The sequence below is a fragment of the Taeniopygia guttata genome, chromosome 1A (genome assembly GCF_048771995.1).
Source record: "Taeniopygia guttata chromosome 1A, bTaeGut7.mat, whole genome shotgun sequence".
NCBI lineage: Eukaryota > Metazoa > Chordata > Aves > Passeriformes > Estrildidae > Taeniopygia > Taeniopygia guttata.
The window spans coordinates 19,690,739-19,717,657 of record NC_133025.1 but is presented as its reverse complement, the minus strand read 5'-3'; the positions used below and the strand labels follow the sequence as shown (position 1 = coordinate 19,717,657).

The 26,919-nt window shown below is 38.7% G+C and overlaps 1 protein-coding gene across 3 annotated transcripts in view; it reads left to right on the top strand.

Annotated features, from left to right (window-relative positions):
- Positions 1–26,919, top strand: part of PLXNB2 (plexin B2) — a 250,688-nt gene that overhangs the window by 197,818 nt on the left and 25,951 nt on the right. For all 3 annotated transcript variants that reach the window (XM_012568964.5, XM_030256458.4, XM_072920816.1), the window contains 10 exons: positions 1,995–2,167; positions 4,315–4,463; positions 7,360–7,468; positions 19,474–19,610; positions 20,256–20,423; positions 21,429–21,537; positions 23,265–23,492; positions 23,972–24,148; positions 24,604–24,743; positions 25,770–25,870. In XM_012568964.5, coding sequence (XP_012424418.5) covers positions 1,995–2,167; positions 4,315–4,463; positions 7,360–7,468; positions 19,474–19,610; positions 20,256–20,423; positions 21,429–21,537; positions 23,265–23,492; positions 23,972–24,148; positions 24,604–24,743; positions 25,770–25,870 — 1,491 coding nt within the window. The remainder of the gene's footprint in view (positions 1–1,994; positions 2,168–4,314; positions 4,464–7,359; positions 7,469–19,473; positions 19,611–20,255; positions 20,424–21,428; positions 21,538–23,264; positions 23,493–23,971; positions 24,149–24,603; positions 24,744–25,769; positions 25,871–26,919) is intronic.

Sequence of the window (26,919 nt, the reverse complement as noted above, 5' to 3'; positions counted from 1 at the left end):
ATGCACATCTAATGTTTCTTCAGCTGATTTTGTGCTTGTAAAGCTACTTGAATCAAGATATGCTTGAATACTAGATATGCTGACTAGAGGTAAGAAAGGGTTAAAATCAGACTGCATCATTGCATTAACTCTTCATTGTAAGGGAAAGAAAAAGACCTGTTATTATCTTAAAGACTAGCTGTGAAACTGGATGCTGAGGTTTTTAAACATACAGCATTTAAAGAAAAACTGCCTGCATGGGATTACATGTTCTCCTGCAAGTGGCAGAGGCTAGCCAAGATTTGAGCATCTGCAATATTGTTCATGCCTAGCAGGGGAATAAGGCCACTGCTGAAAAAAAAATGGAAAACTAGCGTTCTCATTTTACTTTCCATTTCACTAGAAATCTGACATGGTAGTCTCTTGGAATTAGATTTCAAGAGCTACTGCTGCTGCTGTTATCTAGGAAGACAGCAAGTGTATTGAAATGCTGCTGACTGGAGAGTGGTTTTGCCAAGTGTCCTTTGTAGAGTCCTGCTTCTCTGAGTGCAAAAGCTTGTTTTAAATAGGCATTTTTAATGACCTTTACTATATGCATCTCAAAAGGATTTACTTTTGTCCACATCTGTTTACTTTCCTTTATTTCCTACATCTTTAAGTATGAACCTCATTTGAAAAATATCCAAAGTCACTAAGGCTACTGTTTCTTGGGACTTAATGAAGGTAGGGGGAAGGGGAAGATGTTGAGTCCCTGTCTTGTATTCCCCATTCCCATCTGCAAGCACATTTAACTCTTGAAAGAGCACAGGAGGAAACCTAAAAAGCTTTCTGCTGTTCTAGTAAGTTAAATTGGTTTACAAGACTCAAAAAGTGTCAGAGCCTCAGTGGCAGAGGGTGAGAGGCTGTGTGGCCAGAAATACAGAGCAGCAAAGAGTGGAGAGAAGCAGGGGAAAAAGGAGCAGAAAAGCAGGCAGTAAGATATTTTCCTTTTTACAATAATCATCTCACCTGTCCAGGGAGGCACAGCACTCCCATGCTGGGTAATCTGGGCATTGCCCAGAGAAACGTGTGGCATCTTTTCATTCTGTTTTCTTCTGGGCTAGTTCTCAAGTGCATCTCCATATGTTTTTTTGCAAGCCCAGGCTCTCCTTATGGTGTTGAACCATGAAGATAGATATATCTCAAGACTTTGCATCTGTTTGGGAAAATTAGTTTGATTCAGTGACTGTGCATCATGCTGGAGATTGATGGGGGCCAAAACAAGCTTAGTGTCTGGCACATTTGGTCTCTGCTTCATGAGTAAGAGAGATACACTATCAGACTTAATTTCTTGGCTCAGAAAAGCTAAAACTAAACTCCACTACAGAAAGAACAAGGTGTACATCAGGGTGACAGTTCAAGACAAAAGGGAAAACAAAAGCAAGAAAACCGATAAGAATGAAGAAACACAGAGGTATTAACTTGAACAAAGGTTAACATTTTATGAAGTATTAACTTTGTGTTTGGTTCAGGCATGAGTGATGATTATGGAAAGTCCCAAGTGTCCTGGAAACAGCCTACAAAGGCAGCTCTCTTCCTTTAATTCTGCAGCTAGCAGAGATCCTATGCCTGCTGATGTCTACCCCTACTGACACCCATGCAGAATCTATACCATCCATATCTGACTTGGGATGCTCCAGGAGGACCTGATTTTTGAATTAATCTTTAAACAGTTGTATGTGTTATTGAAGTTAGTCAAAGTAAGGACTTTGTACTTGAATATTTTGACAGTGCCTGAGTGACAAAAATATATTTGCAGAGTAGTCATACTCTGCACATGGATAAATGTCAGGTTTTTCCATAGAGGAAAAATAAAATTTTCTCTCAGCATCATTCAGGGGTTAAGTACAGACTGTACATATTACTCCATGACTCCAATGAACTTTATACAGAGGGTTAGTTTTCCTTCCTGAAGGACACTGAGTATGCTTGGAACATAGAGAAGCATCTAAATATGTTTGCTCTTCATCTTTCAGTGACTCTGTACAACTGCTCCTATGGACGAAATGATTGCAGCCTGTGCCTTGCTGCCCGGCCTGAATATAAGTGTGTCTGGTGTGAAGAAGATGGCAAGCCCAGCAAGTGCGTTTATGAAAAACTCTGTCACACTCCCCCCACTGACACGTGTCCTCCTCCAGAAATCACTCGTGTAAGATTGCTTTTTTTTATCTCCCTACCAGCATGATATTATGCAGGAGAAAGCAGCCAAGCAAGCTCATACTGAAAGGCAGGTTTTTTTCTTGGGATGTTGAGTAAGCCTCTGAAATAGCTGGAAGGAAATAATGTCAGTAGTGATGTGTGTGAGAGATTTGTAAAGACTCAAAATAAGAGACTGAATGGACTCTTTGAGCCTCCTTGTTTTTCAAGCCTTGTCCTCGATGTATCAGAAGCCAGGGTAGCAGTGCATGCTTAAAACGTGGCATTTGATCCTTGCATTCTTAGCATGGATTTTTTCTCTTATAACATCCTTTCTACCTGAAATGCGTGGTTCACTGCTCCTGCAACTACAAATATATAACAGGTTCATTTACAGGCTTCAAGCCAGACTTTTAAATAGTATTTAATAAGGGAGCAGATTGTTTCTGCGTCACAAAGTGTTTTCCAGGTGTCAGTGATATTTTTCAGTCCACACCAGCATCAAATCCAAGGCTGTAGGAATTGAATGTAGGAAGTCAGGGAAGCCAAATGGGCACCTGACTTACTCTACAGTTGGAGCATTCACTCAGGGTCAGGGAAGATGGTTGTCCATCATCAACCATGGTTGGTGGATCAGCAGGCAAAGAAAGTCATAAATCCGTGACCTTTCCAGAAGTAAGCCAAATGCTGCTTTTATGAGCATAATTGTTGAGAAAAGTGTTGCTTCCACTGGGGAAATCTAAATTGCTGCAGCAGTGGTATCAGTACTTAGAAACTCAGACACACTGTTTGATGAGAACACATCCCAAGCCATCACAAAATGTGGTAACTGTATGACAGATGTTGAGAGTTGTAGTAGGGATGTTTCACTCAGTACAAACTGTGTCTGAAACCTGTGTCTCAAACTGAAAGAGACACTGCATAGAGACTGTGCAGTTAGAGGTGCAATGTGCCTACTGGCAGCCCTGCAGTACACTGAGGAAGGTTGGCCATGAGGGTACATCAAAGAAGAAATGGCTGTTAAACAGCTGAAGTCTGCCAAGGAAGGTAAATACCCTAGAAGTTTGACAGAATGTGTGGAGAAGAATGCTTGTGTGGTATCTGTGCCCAGGTAAACATGAGTTGAGAAAAAAAGAAAAGGAAAATATTTTTTAAAAGCGTTTTCACCTGGGATACTGTTTCTACATTATTGTGGATTTTAAAAAAGATACTAAAATACTTTAGGTTTTCAGACCTTACATTAGCTTTAGATATGCACATAACATTTGGAAAGAGCTAGACAAACAGTGGAGTAATTTTTCAAGTAGTTTGTTTATGGGTTGAGTGCAAATGGACAGCCAGTGGCCAGGCAGCCAGCAGAGGCAGCCACATCTCTGTGCTCAGACTTGCTTAGACCTGAGGTACCGATTTTGATGGAGCAGGCATTGAAGTGCAACCTCACTCTTCTTGATGGCAAACTTGCAGCCCTCCAATGCTGAAGACCTGAAAAGGTCTTACTGAAGGCACTCCAAGCATTGTGAAGGAAAGCAGGTTAGCCTCCCAACAAATATTCACAATTGAAATGCCTGTCAGGGCCATATTCCAGCCTGAGCAGTCCACTGCAACTGCATGATCTTCTCTGTCCCCATTTTATTTACAAATTACTTGGTTAGCATCAGCCCATGCTGCAGCACACTGCCATGAGATGCTGTAAGGAAAATCAAGGGACTGGAAGAATTTTTAAAAACACTATGCAGGGCAACACTGTATGTTAGGAAGGTACACTGCTCTGCTGTGAACCTAAAGGGATAAAATCACAACAACAAAATTCTGGAAAAGCTCTGTGGAAGAACTGTGAGAAGAGTGAAATCCATTTGTTTTTCAAAATCACAGTGGAGGAAGCAAACTTAAAACAGAATAAACACCAGGCAAGAGTTTTCTACATAACAGTCTGCTGCAGGAGACGTGAAATCTTCAGCTGTTGAATGCTAGTTCTGAGCTAACAGATGATTAATTAACATTAAAAAGTTGCATAGCATGTTTTTTGTTTGTCCTACAAGAAACATCTGCATTTCAAGTGTTGGTAAGTCAAAGTAGCTTTAAATAATATAGTAGAGCAACATAGTCACTGCAGTATTTAATTTTGTTTGTTTTTTTTTCCTGTCCTTTATGCAAACACAGATTGAGCCAAAAACTGGACCACTAAGTGGTGGAATTCTTTTGACCATAATGGGATCTAATTTGGGAATAAAGGCAGAAGATGTAAAAAATATAACAGTGGCAGACAAGGAATGTCTTTTTAAAGAGGAGTTCTACTCTGTTTCCACAAGGTAATTGATGGATGCTTTTCACAAGATTTTAGAAGAAAAAAGGAACCTCTGTGCATTTTCAAGAAAATATGATCTTCTTGTGGTTACAAAAAGTTACTATTTGAAGAAAGAACTATTGCTATGATATACATGCAATATTTCATAGTAACATGTCTGAATCTTTATTTAAAATTATTATAGATTGAATACAGCAACAAATTTGCAATGGTGTACTACCATCCTGCTCCTGACTGAATTTTTTTTTCTTACTTGATTGAAAAGCTTTCATAAACTATTACTGCACATATATCAAGACTATTTGTTTTTAAATTAAAGGCATTCTGCATGTGCATCTAGTCATTAAAATTTTGCTAAATCTGAACCACAGTGAAGCCAAGCATACAAGATTTATGGGAAAGTAGGCAGAACAAGAGGAAGCTTAAATCTGTTTAGTCCAGCCACAGAGTTTCTTGCCTGGGGACAGGGAGGGAGCCCAGAGCTTAGGTTTAGCTGTAGATGACTAAGTTTCATCTCAAAGCCAACAAGTCCATGGATGTTGAATTGCCTAAGCAGGTTGGTAGAAGTTTTGTGGATTACTTGTCACACTGTTAAGCAGTGCCAAAAATTAAAACAGAAGGCTTAAATTCTCCTAGGTAGGTAGATAGGTGTTTACTACAGATTATATCAAGCTTCTAATTTCAAGAGGGAAATACCCCTTTGATATTAGCTGATGAAAAGCATAGTAGGAAGGTTCAGTAGTAATATTAAGAGTAATGACAGATTTTTCTTTTATTCACTTTTGAAAGCTGCAATTGACCTTGGCTTTCTCTGCCTTCCTATAATGTAAAGTGTAACACAGTAAGTTTTTGCTATTCCTGTGGCATGTTTTGAAAGTGACTTTGAAGATACCTAAGTGATTCTTTTTTAGCTTTTGAAAAATATTTAGCTTTAGTCAATGTGTGGATCAGACATTTAGAAGCTTCCCAGGCCTCTAGGATTGAAGAAGGTAACGAATAACTATTTCTTTCTTACTGCTTCACAATTGTATTGCCATCACTCCTGCACTTACATGTACTTCCAACCAGTCATCTTTCCCCATTCCCTATTTTCAGTGTTTGCAAAAGCTACACTGAATTGCAACATAGCCTTACAAGAATTTCCCCATCCTCTTGGCTTTTTCTAAAGCTTTTTGATATTTTTAAATACATGGAAAGGAGCCAGAACTGAGATGACTGGTTCCTAGTATCATAGCAACATTACTGGTTTCCTAAGTTCTGGCAATGTAGTAATGGGTGATAACAAATGCAACTTGCATCATGTCATTTATCAACAAATTATTGGGTTTTGAAGGATGTTCCTGGCTAGGGAAGCCTTAAAAAAGAAGTTGTCAAAATCTTCTAATAGATATCTTTAATTTTCTGTATTTGTCTTCCTCTGTTCTTTTTTATTATTATTCCCTTCTTTTTATAAAATTAAATTTTAAAAAATAATAAAAAAAGTGCCTTGCCTTGCTCACCCATCCTTCTGCAGTTAAAAGCTAGTCTTTTTAGGAGACAGTGGCTTCCATGCACAGCAAGATTTAAGACACTTAAGGGTGGTTTTTGGCTCTGTGGTGATTTAATTATTAGCCTTGGAGAAGTCATTCTTTGTAGTTTTCCATTAGTAATGTGGGGGAAGGGAGGCAATGCCAGCGCTGGGAAGGGGTGGGAACTTTTCTAATTACAATCCCTGCTACGATGTTTCCCCCACACCCCCCGGGCCCCCGACTGCTTTCCCTAGCTTGACATATGGTAAAAATTCCTCCAAAGGCGCCATTTCCTATTTCTGCCTGACATGAAGATACAACTTCCAAGAATACAGTAGAAAGATGATGAGGAATAGGCTCAGGCAGCCATACACATGCCAGGACATGCAAGAATTCTGAGAATTTTGTCCATTTGCCAATACCCAGGAAAAAAAAGTCTGGAGTGATCTGCAGAGGGACTTGACAATCCTTTTATTATAAGTCCTGATTTAAGTACATTATACCCAGTAATTTGGAGTCATCAAGGGGTTTTTTTTTGCCACTTTGGGTTTTTAAAAGAAATTATGCACTGCTTAAGGAAGAATAGCAATAATCCTAGAGGGAGAGTGACAGAAATGAGCAGTGATCTCAGGGTGTGGCCTAAATGAAACTGACACTATATACCTCCTTATCTAACTGTATTATCAGCTCTCCATTAAGCATTTGTCCCAGTTTTCAAGTGTGTCGAATCCTTATTGCCTTTTCATGCTATCATTCTGTGGTTTACCTGTTTGAAATAACAATTTAATCATCTTAACTATTACTCAGCAGCAGTGTTAGTTCTAAGGCAGCATTTTCTTGGTCAGTGTTCCTTGACCTCTGATTTTGCATGTGTTATCTGTGAATTTATTTTCAGAGAACAGTAATTCTGAAGGGATTGATCGTAGGTGTGAAAAGCTTTGAAGCTGAAAGGTAGCAAGATGCACAACAAAATTATCAGCAGTTAAAACACACAAAATTATAAGATAGCTGACAGTCTGATATTTGTGTCAAGGAGGTGAGGGCTCCTTTGTGGGTTTGGGTTTTTTAACATCACAATGTCCACAGTAAATCGTGTGTCAGGTTGCAGAGGTTCAAGTGACTTATGGGGCTGAATTTTGGTCTTCTGCAGAAGGCACTTCTACTAATAGACTACTGAAGTGGTGGTGTACAGTGCTCAGGTTTCGGTTTTACCAGCCTTTAGATAGGCAAGCAAACTATTCTTGGGTGGTTTTTCTGGGAATCTGAGGCAGCACTGGATTACATAGTATTGGATAAAGCAAAGCTGGTGCTCCTGCTGGCAGTGTGTGTGGTAGCTCACATGGTATTACAGCTGTTACTTCTAACAGATAAGCTTACATTCTTTCTTTTTAGGATTGTGTGTCAAGTTGGCCCAATGAACGAACTACAACAAGGTCAAATTGAAGTTAACATCAATGGAAAATTAGGTAAATCACCAAGTGACGTGTTGTTTACGTACCAGGTAAGTGCATTTTTTTTCAGAGACCTGTTTTATACTTTGTGTATGACATAAGTTAAACTTAAGCACAGAATTGTTTGTGTTTGTCTTACTGTTTCATCAATAGCACTGTCATTGAAAAATATTAGAAAACACTTAATTCCAGCATTTCTATATGCAAAAGGTATACCAAAAATCAATTCTGATTAATCTCAAAATAGGATGATGTTGTTTGCCATCCAAGTTAAAAAATGTGGTAAAAAAGCAACTTATTCACTAGTGACATAATACTTCTGAAGTATCACTATTAAATAAAAAAAGTCAGCACTGCAAAAAATTAGGTATTCTCTGTATACATGGTGCACTATTTTAATCACGATATTTAGTCTAGGCAATTTTCTTAATTAGAAGAATGGATGCAGAGCAGCTGAAGAATAAGTAATGAAGGTACATTAATTTCTTTAATAATTTATTTCATTCAAAAGTATGGCATGCAGAGCCACAGACAGCGTGATGTGTGTTCATATTACTGATGTGCTTTGTTTTCAGTGTGACTATGAGAGAATTTCATTTCTGTGTTAATTGCTTTGCTCTAAACATGGCTCTAGCTTGTAGCTGGTCTAGCCTGTGGTTTTAGCAGCAACTAGCTTTATCTGTATCTATGAGGTCTTCAAATTTTATAAAATCATGTGATAGTTGAGAGGTTTAAATAATATCAATCCCCATACTGATACTTAAATTACACCTATAAACTATAAAACTGTAAAACATAACTTGTGTGTTAGGCTTTTATTTTCTCTCTTATTTAAACTTCTGTCTCATTAATTCTTGATGTCTTGTGAGAAATAAAGGAGAGGAGTCAGCAATGGAATAAGTCGAGAATGACATTTAACTGAGAAGGGAATATCCTTGTTTTCACAAAACAGGCTAGAAGTGGGGTTTCTGTAATTTCCAAGCAAATACCTCTTCCCTCTGGTGCTACTGCTGCAAAAAAAAACCAACCCTATCCTTTTTGCTTGAATATATAATGTGTTCCTTTGTGGAAATGTAGGTTACTGTCCTAACCAGAGAACAATCATACAATCTCCCACACATATGTTTGTGATCTGTAGGACAGAGGCTATGACAGACCTACATGAGATTTTGACACCGGTTCTCCTATCCTTCTGTGTATAAAGATATTCCCATGATTTTCATGGAAAGCATGTGAAGTTATTATGGAGTGGGTTGAAATGTTACCTGAACCACGTAGGCTTTGGAGCCTGTCTTTGGACTTGTTTTGGTGTGATTCCCTGCTCAGCCCATCTGAGAGGGACATAAGGAGCCACTGCTTTTGGCCACTTCAGGGAAAGATTCTTAATTTACTATTAATGAGGTTCTGGGAGAAGTAGCTGTGCATGAGCATTAACTAGGTGGATGTTTTCCTGCAAGTCCAAGACTCTCTGTGTCAGTCTCTACCAGTATTGAGGTTACTGAAAAATCAGATGCCTAAGCCAACTGCTGATAAAGAATATTTTTATTTACTGCAAGAGCAGTAAATAAAGCATTTAATAAAAAGCATTTTGTTTACTTTCCATTTGGACCCTCTTTACAATACGGAAAGCACTGACAAGTAATACAATACACACCTTAAAACTGGTGACATTTGTTTCTAGTTTCATTTCTCTTAATCCACAAGAAAAGGAAGCCAACTTTGGACTGTAGTAGGACTGAAGTCAGTATGGGGTATCACACTGATGCACACCTCTACAAGCGTAACATTAATGCTTTGGCTCAAGAACAGACAATCAGAGCAGACAGTTGCATCAGCTAATGTTGGCTTAAAAGCTGCAGTCTTGTTTCAGTGCTTTTTTCAGACTTCTTTTAGCAGACATACAAAGTCTTTGTGCTTTGTGTAAAACCTCTTCTACTCAGTATATACAAAGGGAAAAAAAATCTTCTTTCCAAGAGCTCTCCTAAAATAAATTTTCTCCTATGTATTTCCCTGTTTCTTTGGCACATGGGATGGATACCCTTGTGCTGATCATTACTACTGTTTTTACTGTGAGCTCTGACCACTTGAAGCAGAATAGTTTCATCTTTAATAGTGACTGTTGTAAATGCAATGGGTGGCAGGGCAGGAGTGTACCTCACTGTCTCAGCCTCATACATGTGATCAGTATCTATCAGAAAAAGCACTTGCCAAGTAGATTTGGTATAAGAAAGGATTTTTTTTTATATTATGATAGTGGTGAGTCACTAAGAGAAGTTGCCTAGAAAAGCTGTGTCCAATTATTCCAATAATAATTCCATTATTGGAACTGTTCAAGCCAGGATGGATGGGGCTTTAAGCAACCTGATCTAGGGAAGGGTGTCCCTGTCCATAGCAGGGGTGTGGCACTATGTGACCATTGAAGGTCCCTTCCATTCTGAACCATTCAGTGATTCTATAAATAGTGTGTTTGGCTCTTGTTGATACCCAGTCTGAACAGTGTGATTTATTTTTAAAGGTGGATTGATGAGAATCAATAGTCATAACAACTTGGTGCTCAGACTCATGCTTCTTTCCTGTCTGTCAGCACAGACCATTTCAGAACTGACAAATGTGCAAGACCTTCATGAAATGGGTCAAAAATCCAATTAAAAGGGAAGCCATTGTTTCAGTTTAAAATTATTTCTGAACAAAAATGCCTTGGCCCACAAGTGTCTGTGTTGTACAGTAAATACCTATATTTGCTGCACAGCAGGGGAAGAAGGCTTTATGTCTCCCTACCAGTCACAATTTCTCTATCCAGCCTGAGTCCCAATGAAATTAAATTCTGATAACCCAGTCATCCTCTGCTGGCATTTCTATTGTTGCACTATAAGCAGGCTCAGGCAATAATCATTCTCCAGTTTAGTGAAATAGAAATGAACTTCTGCTAAATTTTAATACCCAGCTATGTGGTACATCTGGAGCACTGACAGCTTGGCTGGTCTCTGAGCAGGTGGAGCAGTAACATGGCTAAAGGCTAGTCCTGCTTTTCCATTTGTTGTTAACTCTATCTGATTTGTTTGAAAAAATGACTTCTTGTAAACCAGGATGTCTGTTTACCTAAATGAGATGAAAAACCAAAAAGAGGAAGAAGGGAGGATAAATTAGAGCCTGACCTGAAAACAAACATGAACACCACTATTCACCATACTGCAAGTTTGAATGTGAAATGAACAGCACAGTTAATTTAACTGTGGAGGGTTTCAGCTCACTCCTTGATTTTTCGCCCTGCGTCATTGCCTCAATACATTCATTTTACACTGTAGCTGGGGGCATTGGGTGAGTTTTTTTTGTGGGGAAAATTACATGCTTGTAGCCATTGATTGATGCTGATAAACCACACATCCACAGAAGTCTGGAATTGCTTCCAGGGGTTCTTATTTTATTCTTAAGTCTTGCAGTACATCTTGTTTGTATGTCAGTCCGCATGGGGGACAGGAGAACTCCTGGGCAGCTGAAAGTTTTAATGAAGTTGGCCCTTATTCATGTGGCTATTATTAGTCTTAACTCGCTATCCTCTGAGCCATGCATTTAAATACATGTCCCACCATGCAGTACTCATGATTCTGCTTGAGAGCTGACAATAAACACTGGATGCATGATAGTGCAAACATTCCAGTCATGCATGTTTCCATTTCTCCATCAAATCTGTCTGAAGAGCTCTGTGGTCTTTTCAGAAAATCCTGTGGTGTCTGCCTCATGATAAAAAGATGCTTTCAGTCCAAAGAATAAGTTGTTTAACATACCAGCCCTTTGCTTAAGTGTCCCAGCCACAGCAGCCAGTACACAATGCACATTGCCAGGCAAATGCTCTGCCTGGGCACCTGGAGTGCCTGGAAGCATTTGATCAGCTTACATGTGTAAGATTTGCACAAAGCAGCCCCAGAAAGGCAGAACTCAGCTCCTCATCTCTCTGCTGTTGCAGAAACCCAGCAACTGACTTGTGTTATGGATGCTGTGACGAGGCAAGCTAGTGGGTCAGGTCAGCCACTGTGGTGAACACCAGACTGCCAAGAATGCACAGTGGAAATTCTTTGGTTGAATATCCTGTGAGTGGGTGGCTTGTCTGAAGAAACAAGAAACAGGCTCCCTTGAGTCTGAGAAAGGAGGGAAGTTGAGGGGGAAAGATCAGATCCTAATGGCTTGAGTTCCCCACTCAGAGGTTTAATTTAGCTCCTGTGGTTACCTTCATAGTCCATAAAATGACATTTTAACCTCAAAAAAGCTGGCTGGAATCTACAGCACTTCACAGGCTATACCTTTTATTTTTGTGCGCATAATATGCAAGAGTTGGCAGAATAATTTGGATTTCAGTATGAGGCAGATAATTTTGGTAAAAAATTACTTCTTCAAGAGCCAGAACTTACTGCAGCTGGAACCAGGATGAGGAGAGGGGAGAGTTACTTGTGAAGGAAAGATGGCTGTGATAAAGGCAAAGCAACAACGTGGCCTGTACATTTGTGAAAATCTTATCCACATCTGTGTGCAGATCAGGTCATGGAAATAGCATCCCTGTTCTCTGCTTGTGTGGAAGCACAAGAGCCCATTCCTACTTGTGAAGAAGTGCACTTGCATCAAAGGCAAACCTCCAAATGGAGGTCGGTGCCTACAGGAGCCAACAGAAGGGAGCTTAAGTGGCTTTGCCATTTGCTGCCCATCATGTCCGTTTGAACACCTCCATCTGTTGCTGGCTTCCCCTTGTGCTGCAGCTGGCATCTCAGCATCACAGGGCCATACTCTGACACCCTCCTCTTATCTCTTCCCAGTTGTCTCTCTGCTTGTGATCTGGCATAGTTGTGTTTTTTCCAGCATCACCCTCTGAAGCATGGGCTTCATGCCAAGGTTTCTGTGCATCTCTGTTAGGTTCCCCTCCTCTGTTGCTGACTAACTATTCTTGAATTTCTGGCCCCTCTTGTGATCCACCAGAAGCCTCCGTGGTGGTTTGTTGTTTCTCTCTTTAATTAGTGATAAAGGGTCACCAGTTTTATCTAAGTGGTGTAGTTCATGGGCTAGAAACTGCTTACAGCAGATGAATACCATAGAAGACAGTACCCCTTATTTACAGAGTCATGTCCAGTGATTCTTCTGGGAAAAGGAAACTTTGTATAGATGAGCTTGTGCTTGATGACAGACAAATGGAAAAGCAGAGAAATAGATAAAGAAGCCATGAAGAACTTCGGTGATGTTCACTTCTCTTGTTCTTGGATAGTTCATTAGGGACCAGAAATGAGTTGGCTGGACATGATACTGCAAACCAGGAAAGCTGCAGAGCAAACAAAATGAGTGAAAAAGAACATGAATTGGTCTGGAAAATCCAATCTAGATGCAAGATAGGTGAGCAAAAAAGAGGCTGGGGGAATAGTTCTCTTTAACACATCTATAGCTCTAATTGCAAAGAAAATTGTGAAAAAACAGGAAATAAAAAGGAAAAAAAAGTAATAACCCCACTGCTAGCCAGTTAAAAGATGGGCTTTGATTTGACACCAGCATACCACAGAGATCTAAAATGCTAGTTCTCTCAGAGAATTTTCAGACTACAAATGGTATTCTTTTACTAAAATAGAAGTAAAAGATTTGAAGAAATAAGATATCGCCTTCCTAACTCTGCAAAAAGACTAATTGCTACTCATAAAATATTAAAGATTAAAAAGTTCATTCTAGATTAATAAACAGGATGAAAAATGTAAGAGCTAAATTTGAATGCTCAGAGGATCTACAGTAGCTGTGTAAGAGCAGCAGCCATGTACACTGCTAATAAGCAAGTTCATGTCTAAATGTGATTATAAGTGGAACAGACATGGAGATAATTTACCCTCTAGCATATAGAAAGCATGAAAATACAGTGAAAAATATACAGCATTTCTGTGAACAGATTTTTAAGTAAGGGGCAAAAGATAAAAACAAAGCACACAAAGAAGAGATTCCTGGCTGTGATGAAAAAAACAGGACACTGGAAAATGGCCTGAATGTGAAGTCACATATATACTTGGGCCAGCTGAAGCTTTTTTGTCAATATTTTTCTTTGATTTTTTTTTTTTTCATAGTACTTCTGTGCTGATGAAGCAAGGATAAGACAGTGGCACACAGGAATGTAAATGCCACATTTGCATTGGTATTACAAAGAGAATAAATGAATTTACTACTAAATATGCTTGCATGATTTGAACATTAGGTACCAAAAGCAATGTACAAGTGTTGTTGTCTCACTGCTTGGGGCAGATAACCACTGTTTTCAGGTAAACCATAGCAACAGGATGGGTACTAACCACAGATGTAAAAGCACAAGAGATAACCTATTTATAACATTATTATCCTTCCAATAAGGATAATAGCCTTGCAGTTATCAAAGCATTGAGAGTACTACTTATCAGTTCAGGAATATTTACCCAGATACAAGATGGAAAAGTTGGGTTGCATGTGGACTTTGAGATCTTTTACTCAACATTATTACATCTAGGTATGATTTAAGGAAGATTTATGTGTAAAATTTATAAAGTGCTCAAATTTCCCATTGCAACCAGGTTACATTCTGGTCAGACCCACAAGCAAGAAATCCTGTTTAGATAAAATAATTTTTTCAGGATAAATCATGCAGTAGGGAGCAAGTTACACCTGGTGATTGAAGATCACTCCCAACTGTATTGAATTTTATTCTGGACAGCATAGCTGTGGATTTGCACAGGTTTTATCAAAACTGCAAATGCATTTTCTACAAACACAGGGCATGAGCGTGAGAATGAAAGGCAGTGGGGAGTCCTGGTGGCACAAAGTCCCTCTGCTGGGAGATGTCTTACCAGACTCTTCAAAAACCAGGCCACTGAACAGCTGACAGACATTGGAACAGGCTTTTTCAAACTAGACTATCAAAAAGCCCTCATAACGAGGTAGTCTGTTATTGCAGAAAATATTTATGCTCAAACATTAAACTACCTGGAAATCATGAACAATATTTTCCTGGTGACAAAGTATAGACCTGAAAAAACATTCCTCCATTTCAAGCAAAATAAGAGAAAAACTTAAATGGGTTTGAATTATTTTCTACACTTAAAGGAATTATAAAATAATGGTTAAATTATCATTTGCAAGGTTGTTTAAATTTTACTGTGTCCATGAGAAAGGAACTATTGCCAAGTCCTCACAAGGGCTGATGTCTTCCAGAAGAATTATTACAGGACTGCTACAAACTCCATACAGGACACATTATCAAATGTTCTGTTTAACATCATAATTGCACTGAGCACTGCAGTGTGATGTTACAGTGATATTACAGAAAGTGTGAGTTCCCCCAGATATCTTCTGACGGAGCCAGCAAAGGTCTCAAGGTGCAGAGGGCTAAAAAAGAAAGCAAGGTATTTATCATGACAGCAGGTGTACTTCTGATTCAGAGACTGAAATGACAAAAAGGCAGAAAGAAGGAGAGAGGAAATCCTTGAGAGGATTTAGAACAAAATAGCATCACTGATACTGCAGCACTTGAGGCTGGAGGCTTATCAGTCCCATTTGTAACAGTTGAACATTCAGGTTGAGTTCAATTTAAAGGGCTCTTGGTAAAAGCATCATTCTTATTATCCCTCAAAGAAGGTTTGCACAGAGTTTACTGTCTGCCCTTTGTCTTCCTCTGCAAGGAGAAGGAATCTCATGTAAGACTTTGGTAAGCATCATAGGGCTGTGGGTCAGGTGCAGCTTTGCCAGGCTGCGTAAGACAAGACTCTGTAAGATGAGAGTAGACCTGGCACCTTGCAAGGGTCCGTATGTGTCTGTCTGACTGCTGAGTACCATGGGAAGGGGCTGCCTCCTCCTTAGGTAACACAGTTCTTGTTGAGGTCTTGTATCACCACCGATGGCATTTTTTCAAATTAACTTGGCATTCGGTAAAGTATCATTCTCCTCCTTATCCTATCTACCTAATTGCATTTTTGAAAAATGCTTTCTGGTTGAGCATTTGCATGACCTTACTTTTTTCTTTATTGGTACTCTTAAGAAGACTGCCAGGTGGGCCAATGGAGCTTTGTTCTTTGAGCCATCCATGAATATTTTAGAGGAGCAATAAAACTAATTCATAGTACATTGGTTTTGCAAGAAAATTATTATTAAAATTGTTAAAATTCTTGATAATTTATTTTAGCTGCTTATTTTTTCTGGCAAGTCCTTCAGAGGAAGGGAAAGATGGGAAATACGAAACAGAAAATAGCAAGTTAAAATTAATCAAATAATATTCCTTCCAAGTTTATAGTAACAAAGTGCTAGCAGTCATGCTGAAGAATTTCTCTGCACAGAAAGCATCATTCAGATTCTCATCATTAGATCATCTTTATGAGGCATCCACATTATTTGTTCCCTTGAGAGCTCCTGGTATTTGCAGAATTACTTTAAATATGTTAAATATGAATATTTTGAATAAGCGCTTTTAAAATAGTCCTTTGAGGGACAGCTGCAAGATCAGCAATTAAAGACAAAATAAGGGTTAGCCATAACCATTCCACCTTCTCTTTGGCTGCTCCCTGTGATAGTTCCCAGAGAGGTTCTTTTCCATTCAGCCTGAAGTGCAACTGAGATGTGTCTGCACAATGGATGCACGAGGAGTGGTGGTGAGTTCTCCTGTCTGGTGTAGCTGAGCTTTAAATTCCAAGAAGTGGAGTTGATTACTTTCTAAGGAAAAAGAAAAAAACCCAGTTTCTGTGGAAAACAGAACAGATATTTCTTTCAGATCCCCCTTAGAGCTGTGTTTTTCAGAGATAACTTTGCTAGCTGGTTACATCTACGTCCCTATTCTTAGGGAGACAAATGCAGGCAACCACTAGCAGGTCCCTCAAAGACAATGATGCTGAGTGGTTTGAGTCCAAGTTTGTGGCTCACTCTGCATTTATTGATTGCTGGCAACAGAGACAGCTGAGCCCTGCCTACGGGACCCATCAGATAACCCAACGGAGCTGTTAACTCCCACTTTTGCTAAGAGAAATGAACATGGCTGTCCACTGAAGTTCCTAGCAAGCTTCCTTTCATTTGTTATGCTGAGTTACAGAGAATAGTGTGTGTGATGATTCAGAAACCTTTTTTTCTTTGGTTTCTTAGTCTATGTTTAAAGGCTTGCTTTTAGTGGTTTCTTGTTCATTTTCATCTTAAGCCTGTCCTTGGAGCCTAACCTTCCAGTGGAGGTAGTATTTAGGGAAAAGGCTACAGATTTTAAACAGATTTTTTCAGAAGTTAGAGAAATAATTTGCCTATACTGCTTCTTTAGTAGTTCTTGAGGAAAACATTAATCTCAAAGCTATCTTAAGCATGCTATGCAGCTAATAATTCCTGTGGAAAATGCAGAAATTTAGCATGGTGAACAATTTATAGCAATTAGGATTTAATTTGAACTTAATAAAAGGTATGGTTTTCTGTCCATGTGGTAAGGTTATGCTTAAAGTATTTGACCCATTTTTATAAACTGTATATTTCATATACAGTTCTAATTGTAATCTTTTTAGAAACAAAATTCTGTTGTAAAGAAGCACAAATGAGATTTTCCTATAAAGTGGATATCTAGATTTATTCTAATTTAAACTTCAAATGTGATTTTTAAAACTGACTCCCTAAAACTTTTTTTTTACCCTGGTGTGTCTTGTTTCAATCTCGCTTAAATCAGTGAGCAATTAAATCCAAATAGGAGGATGCACAGACAGACTTATATAGACCTAAATGAGCTTTTAAAATGCTTTAAAATTACTTTGAGTGACTTCCCTATATAAAGTCTTGTAACCTGAGTGATGTATTAAATTAAAGCTAAATCAAAGGGTAGTGCATGAGAGCAGTCATATGCTCGCTCTTGAGGAGTGAAGGGTTTACAAACAGATTTCTCTCGGGGAAGAAAAGCAATTGACACCCAATTAGTTAAAGCATATTCCTAAAGCTCAATGACTCGAGAGCAAATTACGGTTGTCATTGTGGATTTGTGAAGTGTGCTGAACCATGATGCATTCCTTCAGAGGGAAGTTGCTTAGACATGAAAGTATAAAAAAAGCAGAACACGTAAGAGTTCTCCATGCTTCTATAATATCTGAGCTTCAATAAAACAAATTTGTAAAGTAACCATGAAGTCAGCTGGATGCATTTTTATGGATTCCTGCCGCTTGTTAAAAACCTGTTGATGACTCACCAAGCTTTGAACTGAAATGCAGTATATCAGTCCCTTCCTCCCTGCAATTGGTGGGCCCTTGGCTTTGTAGCTGTAAGCTGTCACAGAGATGGTCTGTGCCTGAGCAAAATGACAAGAAAGAAGGGGGTTTACTGCATGACTAGGAAGAGGCAGATGTGTTGCTCTCTGTCTCTGAGAAGGGCTTTTCCTCCTTCAAGTGGAAGGTCAGTGCTGTGTGATAGTGATTGAGGAAACCCTCATCAGCAAGGGATGTTTTCAAACTTCATTCCTCTTTCTTTATTTGCATGTGCTTCATATGAAATAGCTCCAAGCCTGGACTTTATTAGCAGTCAACCATTTTTGCAAGACTATGCAAGAGGAGGAGAACAGCTGTCATTTACAAATATACATGAGTCTGGGAAATAAGCTTATTACTTTTTTTTACTTATTTAAGAAAAGCCTGTTTTAGTATGGTGAAGTGGTACAGCTGTACATCAGAAAAGGCATCACCTATTCACAGCCTCCCTTAAGTTCTTGATCTACTATGCTTCAGCAAATACAGGATCAGGTTCCCTCATAGCAATGTCCTAGCCTAATGCACCAGCCACACCTGCCATCCTGTGTCTGTGTGCAATGCCCAGGGCAGCTGCTTGCCCAGGGCATGGTGCTGCCTGCCCAGGGTATGGTGCTGCCTGCCCAGGGTATGGTGCTGCCTGCCCAGGGCATGCTGCTGCCTGCCCAGGGTATGGTGCTGCCTGCCCAGGACATGGTTCTGCCTGCCCAGGGCATGGTGCTGCCTGCCCAGGGCATGGTGCTGCTTGCCCAGGGCATGGTGCTGCCTGCCCAGGACATGGTGCTGCCTGCCCAGGACATGGTGCTGCCTGCCCAGGACATGGTGCTGCCTGCAGGCACAGCAGCTGTGGCCCCATGGACGAGGGCTGTGGCACGTCTGCAGGCGTGGTGAGGAGTGGGGTCAGCAGGCAGTGTCAGCCGGAGCCGGCTGGAGCCCCGCATCACACGGCTTGCTCAGCTTCGGTCATCCTCTTGATTCAGCAGCTTCAGTGTGGTCCTGAATAAGGATGCTTTTCTCAACTGGAAGCAGAAACTATTTAGTGACAAAGTAATTAAATCACGCTGCTCATGAAAAGCACTCACTGTTAATTTACGGTGTTTGTTAGAGCTCCCAGAATGCAATAATTGAAACAAAGACTGAATTGAGAACAAAAGGAGGGAACTTACTGAGAAATATAAATATAAAACAAATTGTATAACGATTTAAAGTGTGTCTGCTTGATTTAATTGGTTTTAAGGAACCCACTCCAAGGTTCTAGGTACATTAAGACAATTTGAGCATTTTCTGATTTTCTTTCTTTGCAAGTTTGTTGCTAAGAATAGGTTAACAATTTTACCACAGTTATCAAGAGCCTTTTGAGAGAAAGCGAATCTTTGTATTCTTTCTGTGTAGTGCAAGTTTTGAAAACCTTGTTCTTTGTCTCCTGTAGCTGACACAGAATATAAGAATGGGTAAGGAAAGATGAAGGTAGACTCAGCCATAAAGAAGAGAGAAATCTTAAAATAAGTATGAAACCAGGAAATCCAACAGGAAGCTCTCGCAAACTTAATGGCTGCTAACTACATTTTGTGATAGGGAATTGAAACTGGTATAAAGCCTCATAAAATACAATAAATAAAAAAGTGCATTCACATTATCTGTTACTTATTTTAACATGAATTCTAAAAGATTTTGTTTCATTTTAGAAGATTTATAGGTCATTGCTCTAATTTTATTCTTTTTCAGGTAGTAATATTAAACTTATATTACCTATTAAACTAAATAATACTGGTATAAATTTTATTTTAATTTTCTCACTTAGTGTGACTATCTTCTCTTTGCAGGAACCTCATCCTACTCAAATAAGACCTGAAAGTGGTCCACAAGCAGGTGGAACAAGACTTACCATCTCTGGTATAAATCTGGCCACTGGTTCCAAGAAAGATGTTCAAGTTACAGTCGGTAGCCAGCCTTGCAATGTGTACGTGGCCTGAGTACCTAACAATACAGAGCTGTGTCCTAAAAAAGCACCAACCTTTTCTGCCCCTTATAAATTAAACAAGTCCTTTGTCTATATCTTTGTGACTCCTCCCATGCAATGGAGTTCTGCATGTAACATTCAGATAGAAACTCACTCAGAGGCTTCAGGGGAAGCAGCAGTTGTAAAAACACCTTAAGTGGGAGAATTTAGATGTCCAAAGATTTCTCCATTTTTGGCTTTCTCTGCTAGACTGGCTGTTTCAAACCCACTCATGCTTTCACTCAGCATGTCCTCAGTGGTTTTTTATAAAATATTAATTTTTTAGTCTCCCATGGTTTGTTCTTCTCCCTTCTATTTCCTTTTATTAATTGCTGCCCTTTTCTTTTCTCAAAAAAAAGGAAGGACACTAAGTGTGCTGACATTGCATTGTTCCTATGTTTGTACACTGTTCGTTGTTACATCCTATATCTCTTTTGTTAAAAAGCTTATGTGATCTGATGGAAGTGTTTTCTCCTCTTATAGCTACTATACCTAGCAAAAATAGAACCCTGGTATTTTTGTTCTGGAGTATACAGTAAAAGAATACAAAACTCCATAATGTTAGTAACAGAAGATGTTTCCTTTTCTTTTTCTTCTTCAATCTAGTACTGAATTTGGAGACGAGGTCATCTGCATTACAGGACGTAATAACAAGGTTGAACATGTTCTAGTCACAATGCACTATGGGGGCACAAGAATTACTGTACCACAGCTGTTTACATACAGAGAGAATCCTACTGTCACCAAATTCCTGCCAGTAAATAGCTTCAGCAGGTAATGAAATGTTTGTTGTAACTTTCTTCACAACTGGCTTAAAATATGTGTAATAGATAATAAAAATATTAAATATATAATTGTTTGGAATAAACTCCTATACTCTAGCAATGCACACATTTAGGTATGTAGGGCTTGTGGTCTTAACTGCAATTGATGTTTGAAAGTATTCTGTTTACTTCCAAATATTTACCCCTTTTTGAAGGTCAAGCTAAAAAGTATAACATCATGATCCAATAGAACATTAAAAATAAATTTGATTGTGACTTCTCTTGGAGATGTTAGTACCTGTCTTCTTGAATATTGAGAAATCACTTGTGTAAAATAGGATTTGGTTTTGATGTTTCCTTTTCATTTTTGGTTGGGTGACTTTGGGGGCTGGAATTTTTCTTTGGTAGATCAATAGTGATTTACCTCATGGAATTCAAATGACTTTTTTTTTTCTTCTATATAAACTAAAGCCTATTTTTATGGATTGCTTTGAGGTTTACTATCCCTCTAAATCCATGTCACTTCAGTGACTTTAATTCCCACTGGCAGCTTACATTCGTTTTTATTCTTATGTGAATGTATTATTTTTTCAACAATGTGCTGCAAATAAAAGGGAATAGAGAAGCCAGGTCCCTATAGACCTGTGGAAAATATACTCTCAACTCTGTCTCTATGTGTGTATTGTAGGCAGAGTGATTTAAATAGTAACACTGGAGAAGTAAAGCACACAAAGATTGGCATCAATGTACAGCCAAAAATCCTGGCAAAGCAATTTGTACTTTTTTTCAGTTCTGCTGTTTTAAATAGAGTTTTAAGCTTACATTGATCTTTTAAGTGCTTTCATCATCAATAGCTTTAACATAAGTTTTTTTGGTAGGATATCTAATTGTCATATAGGCATTACACATATAGGGGTTTTTTTTTCAGTGGAAGCAATAGCAGTGCAGAATGAAGCAGTACATAGCTGTAGTAGTCTGCCAATGACTTGACTTCTTTTTTCATTCTGCCTTACAGTGGAGGGAGAAATATTACAGTAACGGGAACCGGTTTTGAGCTCATCCAGACTTTTTCATTGGTGATATATGCAGAGCGTCCAGAAGCAGGGAGGATGAATCAAAAAAGGGTAATTTTCTTTCTTTTCCCCCAAAGGAGTAACACTGGATGTACAACATAAAATCTGTTCAAAAACTGCTTATAAATTTTCCCACTGGACTTCACTGGGCTTGGACTGAAATAAGGTTTGATCAGATTTCTGAGTCTGTTCAGGGTGTTCCTGAGGAAGAAGATCTTGATTTTCCTACCGTCTTGCCTTACATTCGCTTGTAATTTGAAAACTTCTGCTTTAAAATTAATTTCATTCATAATGGATAAGGATAAAACATGTATTTCAGAATTCGGAAGTGTTTGTTTTTTCTTTATCTTTCTCCTTTTCCCCTTGCAGCCATTAGCAATTTGCCTGAAGCAGGATCTAAATCTAGACAATGCAGACTACTCAGCTTTGCACAGTGTCTTTTATTTCTTGCCATCTCAATGAGCCAAGTCTTTTTCTCTTTTTTTGCTTCATGCATATTCCACCTGCAACGGCTCACAAAAAGTTGTGAAAAATAACATTTAAAAAAAACCCTTTTCACATCTGTTATGAGGAACTGACATTACCAATAGTCTCAATCTCCCCTTCTTCTAGTGAAGATCACAACTTAATGACATGATTTATACCTAAAAGTTATCTTCCAGTAAGAACATTATAAGACTCTTTCTAAGGCTGGCTCTTCAGTGTAAGGCTGTCTTGTGATCCATAAAGAGTTTGTAATGTGCATGTTTTGTATTATATGCATGACTCAACTTTTAGAGTATGCCAAAGCCAGCTGTGTTGGGATCCATTAGAACCCTATCCCTAAAGATTTTTAAGAGGAAAACTGACTACATTTTTTAGGGTATAAACTTCAAAAGGTAATTATCTTGATAATCTTAACTCCCAGGACAATCTAAAAGTCTGTTTAGCATTCTTGACAGTGTTTATCAATATTTCTTACACCTCCTCTTATGTACACTCAACCCGCTAGCTTAAGACAGCATTACCTATAGCACACATTCTTCATTAAGACTTTGAAGACTACTCAGCTTTTCTAATCTTTTGGTTTGCTTTCACTTACGTGACAATATCAGAAATGTTGGGGAGAAGCTATCTAGTTGCATTGAGTATGAAGTGAGAAACAGAGGTGGAGATAGAATAAATATTGAGGGTTCCTATTAGTGTTGTTGGCTGTGGTTGATGTTACTGAATGATTGAAAGTGTCAGGGTAAAAACATTTGTGGAATTGGGGATGGAGGATGGGTGAACTGAGTTGTTACCTTGAGTAGTTGAGTGACAACTGTTGAATTTTATTCCGAAATTTCACTTAATGATTATATTGAAATTCAATGAGGTATTATATGGTATAGGCAGAAAAGAATTGACCCAAGTTACTCAAAGGTACAGAAGATGATCAGGATTAAGGGTGACTTCCTAACTTCCTAATCTGAGAGGAATTTAATGGTATCAGTCCATATATCATACCAATGGTATGGTAAAGAGCCATATATATTGGAGGCAATGGAAATTGACCCGTAGCCCAAGCTTCTTCTGCAGGCAAATGCTGGAATATAGTGAATCGATGATTTCTCATCAACAAATCAAATTTATTTCATCTTCTTTTTCAAAAATACTTCATACTATAGTATTTCTGCTGTATGGAGAGGATATAAATTCAGTGATTTTATTTCTATGGTCTAAAGTTATCAACAGTTATGTACAGAAAGGAATTGGACTCTAAAATGTGCATGTTCTTCTTCTTGTGTTCTTTCTTACAGTTTTATGGAAAGGTTGTTACAAGACTTAATGAAACCACAGTGGTTTTTTCTTCCCCACCAATACTGGAAGACCCAGAAAACTATAACATTACCACTGTTATTCTAATGGATCATTATAAATTGGTTGTAAAAAATGAAAGCCACTCCTTTGCATATGTTGCAGACCCAACTTTTGAAAACTTCACAGATGGCATCAAAAAACAAGTCAACAAACTTATTAATGCAAAGGTAAACTTGTCAAAAGTTGGTGCTTGTTCATGTTGTCCTTGAAGCACGTATGGAATTTTTCGTTCCTTTCTCAAATCCTTATCAGATGTTTGGTGTCATACCCCAAATTCTTGATAGAGTCCCTTACCTCTGCTAGATGATGAACATCCCTTTCCTCCCCACACCCTTTCTCAGAAAGAGTTCCTGTCTTTTTTAGCTGCACTTTGGGTTTGCCGAGGATGCCCCCTCCTGCTGAGTCTGGCATTTGCATTTGAAAATGCCCTCCCCAATAGACCTCCTAGGAATTGGAAGGGACATCTCATCTCACACCAGGAAGGAAAGGAGAGGAATCACATAAATCCCAATCATTCTGCTGTTCTTTAGGCTGCAGTGCAAATCATATCTGCTGCTGAAAGTGATCCAAATGGAAAGTTGCAATTTAGGATTTCTTGTCCCCCAAGACTTTGTGATGATAACTCAGCCTTTTATTTTCTGTCTAGGGCAGTAACCTGAACAAAGCCATGACGATAGATGAGGCCCAGGCTTTTGTGGGTGATGAGCCTTGCAATATAAAAACTCTAACTGAAACGGACTTATATTGTGAGCCACCAGAAGTACAGCCTCAACCAAAGAAACGGCAGAAGAGAGATACCATCAATAACCTTCCTGAATTCATTGTACGTTACCTTTTCTGTAGAATTTAGTTTCATGTATAAATAACACTGTTACAGTGCCTCTTGACTGAAGTAATTTGTTCTCCAAAGTTGTTGTAGCACTGTGAAGAAACTCTTTGCAGTTCTTTGTTCCTCCAGCTTCTGCCTACTGCATAAAAGATGTCACACAAAAAGAGCAGTCTCAAGGCTGCCAAATACCTTCATTATATCAAAATGTAGAACTCTAGCCAGACAGACTGGGGATTTTTCTTCCTCAGCTGAGCAAAATTAAATTACTTCATGGAATAAAGTGCTAGTGACCCAAAGTCAGTTTAATATATTCAGAAGTATTTCTTTTGTTTGGAAGTTTGAGCTAGAAATTCACTTGTGAAAATTACTAAGAATTTAGAATGCAACTGAGAAGTGGCCCATCTTACATTTGCACTTCTTGAAACAAATGTCTGTTTTTATCTAATTAGGTAAAATTTGGACTCCGGGAATGGATCCTTGGAAGGGTGGAATATGATAACCGTGTGACTGATATCCCACTGAACCTTATTTTGCCACTGGTACTTATTCCTATGATAGTAATCATCATCATTTCTATCATCTGCTACAGGTAAGTTCTAGTTAGGTGCTTTTGTTTTCCTAGAGCTTTCAAGGTACTACCTGATTGTTTTCAGCTCAGTCTACAGAAACTATCTTCATCTTTTTTATGAGCTGCAGAGTTTAGAAAAGGAGTTACAGCTGGAAATATGTATGAGCACCAATTTATTCCTTTCATGCATGCCAAATTCCTTGGTGTCAAGTCAGCCCAGTCCCTCCTTTATATGTAAACACAGTTCGTCCCAGGTTTCCCAAGTAAACAAGTGCAGACTGAGTTGCACACATACCCTTTTGAAATGGCTGCTACAGTGGCATTTGTGGAGAAGATAACTTATAGATAACTTATTCTTTATGAATACCCATGAGCATTTATATTGTCTCAGTCAGCACTGTAGGCTTGAGCTGGATGGTTTTGACTAAGGGGTCGTTTTCATTTTTCCAGCTAAATTACCCACACACAAACTTCATGGTTAATGTTGGAATTCATGCTTCATAAAGGGCCAGAATATCTGTCTGTATTTCACTTAAAATCTACTTAGTCCAATTTTAAGGTTAGTAATGAGGGCCTCATACTGTCCTTCAGGAAGGGGTGGATTCCACTCTTATGGTACATACCAATACAGCTGAAGCATGTGCTGTACAGTTCTTGTAAACCTCCATCAAACCTTCTGAGTTTGATCCCAGACACTCTCCTGGGTGGCTTAGGGCCAGTAAAGGACATGTTGCAAGCAATCCTTGCTCAAACTGAGTTCCTCTACTTGATATATGATTGAAAGCATTTGTAGCTACTTCTTACTGGATTTTAAATTACTGGCCAAGTCTGCTTTGAAGCAACCAGCCCATGATAGCGCCAAGTTGCTTTACATGGAATTAAGACCACCGGTGCTGTTTTTCTCCTCCATTCTCTTTCTGCTGTATTTTAAAAAATCAAAGCCATGAAAATTTCTTCCAGTCCCTGGGCTTTCCTCTCCAAGCTTTTGCAAATTATTTACTTTTGCATTTTGTAACTTTTTTTTAATCTTACCTCTGTTCCATAAAGACGCAAGAGCCAACAAGCAGAACGAGAATACGAAAAAATTAAATCACAACTTGAAGGCCTGGAGGAGAGTGTCAGAGACCGATGCAAGAAGGAGTTCACAGGTATTACAGATATTTTCACTGCTATGGGTCTTCTTCAGCAATCAAGACATGCTGAAAGAACACTAAAAGTGTCTTCTGGAAAGAAATAATCAATACATCTTAGTAGTCTTCATTACTGGCATTGACATAGAGCAGGCATTTTGCTATTATGTATGAGAGAAGTAAATAAAATAAAATAGGTAGCTGAGGTTATTAAAATAAATTATTATTTTACTTTAAAGGAAGAACAGAGTTAGAAATTGGGAGTAGAAACTAGTTAAGATTGGGGTTACTTATAGGTATTAATGTGATTGGCCATTAACACAAAGATAAGAATGTTTTATAGTGACTAAGAGTGGACTTAATATTTAGCACAATGACTGTGTGTGCAATGTATGCACATTAAAAGCTGTTTTCAGAGATGCAAAATTTATTTGCAGTCATTAGCATACAAAGGGATAATTTGGTAAGCTCACAGGAAAAAAATAGCATTTTACCATGTTCACCATGGGAAAATCTTAAGCTTGATTAGAGGAGATAGCTAATTGTTTTGTGTAAATGTAGAGGCATCATCCCAGGGAAGGCAGCAGGACATGTGAAGGCTCAGCATTTTTACATGTTGGACTACTCATCACGACACTTAAATTAGGCATCTGAGTGCAAACTTTGCAAATATTGGTCTAAATGATTACCATGAAATGTCACCTCATTATCTGAATTATACTTGCTGTTGGGTCATGTTGAAATAATCTCTATTAAAAAGATACCCACATGCTTTATTGCTACAGAGAAAACACTATTTCATATTGACAGTGGCTAAAACGCAAGATTGAATAAAATAGCAATTTCAGGTTAGAGTTTGACAATAATTTAAGAAGCTGAGGGCATCTCAAAGATTTCAGCCATGCTGGAAGCCTCCCTCAGTCTTGTTTTTTCTGGTATTTCTGGAACAGGATGTTCTTTATTTGTACAAGCTTGCTTTCTCTGGAAAACCAACTCCTTCCAGGTTCTGGACACAAACTAGAAGCAAATGTTTGAATCAATCCCAAATGGGCTTCATTTCAAACTGC